At 49.6% G+C, this 5,437-nt stretch overlaps 1 protein-coding gene across 1 annotated transcript; it reads right to left on the bottom strand.

Annotated features, from left to right (window-relative positions):
• Window positions 1–1,405: 1,405 nt before the first annotated feature.
• SHISA3 (shisa family member 3) lies at window positions 1,406–5,104 on the bottom strand. The gene is made up of 2 exons (XM_007947166.2): window positions 4,828–5,104; window positions 1,406–1,845 (listed from the first exon to the last, which is right to left on the bottom strand). Exons 1-2 carry the CDS (start codon window positions 5,102–5,104, stop codon window positions 1,406–1,408), a joined length of 717 nt encoding a protein of 238 aa, XP_007945357.1.
• Between the last annotated feature and the right edge of the window lie 333 nt (window positions 5,105–5,437).

Below are 5,437 nucleotides of genomic sequence, written 5' to 3'. Positions count from 1 at the left end.
TATCACTATGGAAGTAGATTGCCCCATCTTCCTTCCAAGGAGTAGCTGGTGGGTTTGAACCACCAGCCTTCTGGTTAGCAGTCAAGTGCCAGAAATCCAAATTCTTCAAAGAAATATCCCAATTTTTAAATCTGTGACAGGCAGATGACACATCTCAGGGCTGCATTTGGCCCCCAGGCTGAGAGACCTCTATAAAATCTATTTTCTGTGCTTATTTCATGAGGCTTGGTGCAGGAAATAACTTCTTCGAGTAATTCAAAGTCGATGTAGAATACTTTTTTTAAAAATTCAAAATATAAAGTGTATGTTAAATAAAGATATTTTCTTTTACTGACTATCAAGGAATACTATAGAGAGGTAAAATGAAGTGCTTTGATTTAAAATTTCAAATAGATTTCATGAAAATGTAAAGTATTTTATTTTCTCTGCCCCAGCAGGATATATGCCCAGATATGCAGTCATTCAGACATGGAATTCAGTGGCACATGAACTATGTAATATTAGATGGCCTTGGAACACCACAGTTATTTATTATTAACATAAAAATTACAGTGTGACTACTAAATAATTAGTACAGTCAATGTGGTAAATACATTAAATTACAAATCTTTACATTTGTACATAACTCATTTTACATATAAATGTTTTAAGACCCAACTGTCCAACGTTCATTTAAACACTAAAAATTGATGAACAAAAAGTCTGCAATAAATACTCCCTCACATGAGTGGTAGAAATGCTTAACATATGATCTGAGTAAATATTTTTAACCTTTAACTTCTCATGTGGTTATTGAAATCTTGTATTCTGAAAAAGCTCTTATATTTTAAACAAAATTTTGTTAATAATTTAAAAAGTAGCTGTTCTCAACCTGTTAATATTATTCATGGTTAGATTGTTCTCAAAATTATAAAGAGGTGTGTTCACAAGCCCCTCCATTTACTTAATAGTTAATGTTTAAAGTGAACTTTTGAGCATTACAATCAGGTATTTTCTTTGCTTATTTATGTATATATGTATTGCAGTATAAGACAATAAACAACTTATAATGAAAAAGGAACTTGTAGTCCTTTTCCAAGAGTATAGCCAAGTAGTCCAAGAAAACATTTTGAGCCAATTTGCTAGTTTAAAGTGGAACCACTCCACATTTTGAGATAAAGTACCATAAATTGGAACGTAACGGTCACCATGTTTTCAAGGCCAGAGCACAATTATCTAACACAACCACTCTGTGATTGGAGCCAGGAACGTTAAGATTACGTTGAAGGTGCTGCATTTTCTAGCATTTCCATCCATGACATTGTTCTGCTACAAGATACATTTCCTTAGAAATGGCCATGGCCATGGCGGCAGAGTACCACTTGTCTGCCATTTCATTATGCACTGAGTTCTGGGCCATGTCTTGTCAACTGGAACTGAAGTCTGGGCAGCTCTTCCCAGGCAGTGGGGGCTCCTGCTGGAGGGGGTATGCAAAGTATTGAGGTGACACCAGGAAGCCGGATGGCTGGGTCAGGTGGATTGGGTGGCCCGTGGTATAAGGCGGGGGTGGTGAGGGCACCAGGCAGCCTGGCTCGGCCCTGGCAAAGGAGAACCTACGGATAGAGCCCCCTGTGGAGCTGGAGCTGGTGGCTGTGCTGGACTGTCTGGAAGGTGCCCTGAGGCTCGTGGAGGTCAAGATCATGGGCAGGGTCTCTGTCTGATAGCTGCGGAGCGAGAAGCGGATTGGCTGCTGTGAGGGCTCCTTGGGTCTCAAGCAGGTGCAGCAATAAATCGCCACTAAAGAGCCCAGGATGATGAATGCGATGAAGATGGAACCGACGATCAGGAAGGGGACGTAGACAGGCTCTAAAAGGCAAAAACAGACATAACACAGATGCTCACATAAGGGTCTCCCAACCACAGATCCCGCTCAGGCAGGTCAGGGGTGGGGCATATTACCACCATTATTAGCTTAACTTTTCATAGCTTGTGACTGGTAACTTCTAAAGTGCAAAGTGTGCTGACGGAATATTGTGCCTACTCCTAGTGGAGAGGAAACACATTGATACCGTAGCCTCTGTTAGCAATCAGTCCTCATGTGGCACATCTGGAAATCAGAAAAGAACAGAATCTCTCCTCCAATCTTCCACTCGAGGGAAAGGGTTTCAGGGGTCACTTTGTCTCTAGAAGGAGCCGTCCATGGCAGTGCAGTGGTTAAAGCACTCAGCTGCTAACCGAAAGGTCAGCGGCTCAAACCCAGCAGCCGTTCCCCAGGAGAAAGATGTGGCGTTCTGCTTCAGTAAAGACGACAGCCTTGGAAATCCTCTGAGGCAGTTCTGCTCTGTCCTATAGGGTTGCTATGAGTCAGGATCAACTTGACAGCAGTCTGGTTGCGGGATGTCTCTGTGCTCAGATGGAGATTCTCGAAGTTTTATCACTATGGGCGTTTAGGGCTTTGAGTCATCTCTTGATCCGACTGAAAATCCATCTCCTGTCCAAGAATCTCCAATCTAAGCAAAGAGAACCAGACCTCTTACACGAGACCCCCAGGACTTTACGAGACTCTGAAAAGAACAGTATGAAGAAATCCATAGAGGGCCACAACACACTGCATCTCCTACTGCATCACAAAGTGTGAACTCCAGCTACCTCTTGGCAGAAACGGTCTGGAAGTCTTACTCCAGCTGCCATGCCGCCACCTCTTAATTCGCACCCAAACTCTGGGAAGGTCAGGCTGTTTCTTGGCTTTAGCAGCCCAACTTTCTGTGAAAGAATCCTTCAAACAGAGCAGACTCCAGCTTCCTCCTCTTTCTGCATGGCAAGCAGAAAATCCCCATCCCAGAGGCTCCCTCTGGGCAGTTCTCTGGGTCTCCTCCCTGTTAGACAGAAGCCACTCTGAGATGCAGCCTCCAGCTCAGAAGTAGAATGAAAAACTGCATTGACTAAGTGCCTACTGTGTGCCTCTTTCTTATTTATTATGTGAGTGAAGTCTCATGGGGTACATGATAAGCTCTATTTTCCAGATACGGAAACAAATCAGAGAACTTTTGACTTTCCCAAAGAAACTAATCAAACCCTAAGTTCTGTCAGCTCCTAAGCGTGAGCTCTTCAATGCACCACCCATTATCCCATGTTGAGACAGTATCTGTGAGACAGGCAAGGGCAAAGGGATATCTCTACTTATGGGCACTGTTAAGTATTCATATGCTTTCATTTAAGCCACAGCCTTACTCCTTTGACAATATTCCAGCTTTGGAGTTGAGATGAGGTCCAAAAAATTAAAAACACCAAACTCACTGCCTTGGAGTCATTTCAACTCATAGCCACCCCTCCTTGGGTTTTCCAGGTGGTAGCTCTACAGAAGTAGATTGCCCAGTCTTCCTTCCAAAGAGTGGCTGGTGGGTTTGAACCTCCAACCTTCTGGTTAGCAGTCAAATGTCTTAGGCACCAGAGCAGTTATTTGCCCAAAGTTACGCAGCTAGCTGGCAAATGACGAGTGGCTATTCCTCCAGATTTGCCAGACCAGCCTCAGTAGTACGGTGACGCCCTCTCTCCCCTGCAGTCCTCTCGCAGTAAAGTGAGGATGCCAAGCATTTGTCCAGGCACGAGGCCCCACCTGCAGCCTGTGCAATTAGCCCCAGCACTTTACTGGCATCAAAGAACCAGACACTCCAAGTGGCTGGAGTAACGTTGCGGAAGGGTCTATAGGTTTCCAACGGGCGAGGGGCGGTCTAGGGCTTCCTCCTAACCACACTGAGCATCTTTTCTCCAGAAACTACCTCTCAAATCCTCTTGGGAACTTGACCCACAAAGTCAACTTTTTGCACAGGGTTATCGGTCTCCTGGCAGAGAGGTAGGATGGGGGTGAGGGAAAATGGGACCAGTAAGTATCCCTCTGGCCACTCCTCGTGTTTCCCGGGGAAACTTAACTCTGTCTTCAAACCTCTGCTCTTGGGTCCCGGGGTGTCCAGCTCTCGGCTCCTCCGGTTTCCCGGCCATGAAACCATCGCCTGGAGCTCTAAAGTGCTTCACCGATGTTCCGATTCAGGTGGAAAACGTTTTTGTTAAGTGTAAAGTTCCTCTGCCGGGGTCGTGATTTATTCTGCTCTGAAGTGAGCGGAAATTTGACCCGTGTTTTCCGACGTGAGAATAGGGGGCGGGGAAGCCCCTGCGAACTGGCTTTCTAAATCTCCACTTCGAAGACTTGGGTTTTTCTGAAAGGCGTGACAATAGGGGGTGGGTTCGGAGTGGGTAATTCGATGCAGATAAATGAAAGGAAGTCGGGAGAGTAGGGCAGCGGCTTGAAAACTCTACCAAAGGAACAACAACAAATAGAAAAAGAAAAGAAAGGGGTTGAAGTTGTCCAGTCCTGCAGGGCTGGGGATGAGCGCAGCGCGCCTTAGGAGTCGCGTTCCCTGCGTTATCTGCCCTCCGAAGCTCCCAGAGTGACCAGAGGGTGAAATAGGGTGCCTTCACTGCCCTCTAAGAGCCCCCAAACCAGTCGGGAGTTGCCCCCACGACCCTTCTCCGGCGCCCAGGTATGTCAGCTGTCCTCCCCGGGGCCACCCGGGGCCAGCCCCGCGGTCTCCTTTGCACTTGTAAACTTTCCCTTGGACCAAACACGGGAGACTGCGTGTGGCCGGAAGTGAACAGCAAGGAGTAGGTTGGTTCCCTCCCTGACCTGACATGCACCTGACCACTCCTTCCTTGATTTTTGGTTCCCCGCACCCTGCCATGCCTGTTTTGCGCACACAGGAGAGAGAGAGGCCACGCTCGGCCCACGGAAGGCCAGGCGGGTAAACCGGCTGCGGGAAGCGGGCGGGCTGTAGTGGGTCCCAGGTCACTTACGCGCAGTGATTCCGGGGTGCTCTAGTTCGCCGCGGTCGTTAGTGCAGCCGCCTTGCTCAAGCCGGGCGTCGGCCGCGGCGCAGCAGTAGCGCAGCGCGCAGGAGCCGCAGCATATGGTGGCGTCTAGCGTGTCGAAGTCCTCCGGGCACTGGAAGCCCTCGTGGTAGTTGCCTTGAACATCCACCCAGCCATGGCAGTACTCTCCCGACTGCTGAGCGCCTGCCGGGCCCCAGCGCAGCCAGCCCAGGAGGAGGCATAGAGCCAACCGCGCCCCCATCGCCGCGAGGCGCCCTGGGCTGCCTCGAGGGGGGCGCAGCTGAAGAGCAAAGGGACGAGCTGGGATGCTCTGGCGCCGGGCGCACTGCAGGGTCACCTCCCCCGGCGGCCGAGGCCACTCCCGCGGGTTAGCAGGGGCTCGGGAGATGGCAGGGGCTAAGCTGTGGGCGCTGCAGGCCGCGGGTCAGCATGGTGCGCGTGGAGGATTGGCGAGGGCGCCTGGGGCCGCGGGAGGCGCCGGCCGAGGCTGCTGCTGCGGCTGCTGCTGCCGCCCTTTGCCCGGCTCATCGCGCTCCCGACGCGTGGGGCGCACCGAACTCCCGGCCACCTTCCT

The sequence above is a fragment of the Orycteropus afer genome, unplaced genomic scaffold, assembly GCF_000298275.1.
Source record: "Orycteropus afer afer isolate SDZICR_OR568_19922 unplaced genomic scaffold, OryAfe1.0 scaffold00176, whole genome shotgun sequence".
NCBI classification, from domain to species: Eukaryota; Metazoa; Chordata; class Mammalia; order Tubulidentata; family Orycteropodidae; genus Orycteropus; species Orycteropus afer.
Note: the sequence above shows the minus strand (reverse complement) of the source record. Positions and strands in the feature narration are given on the sequence as shown.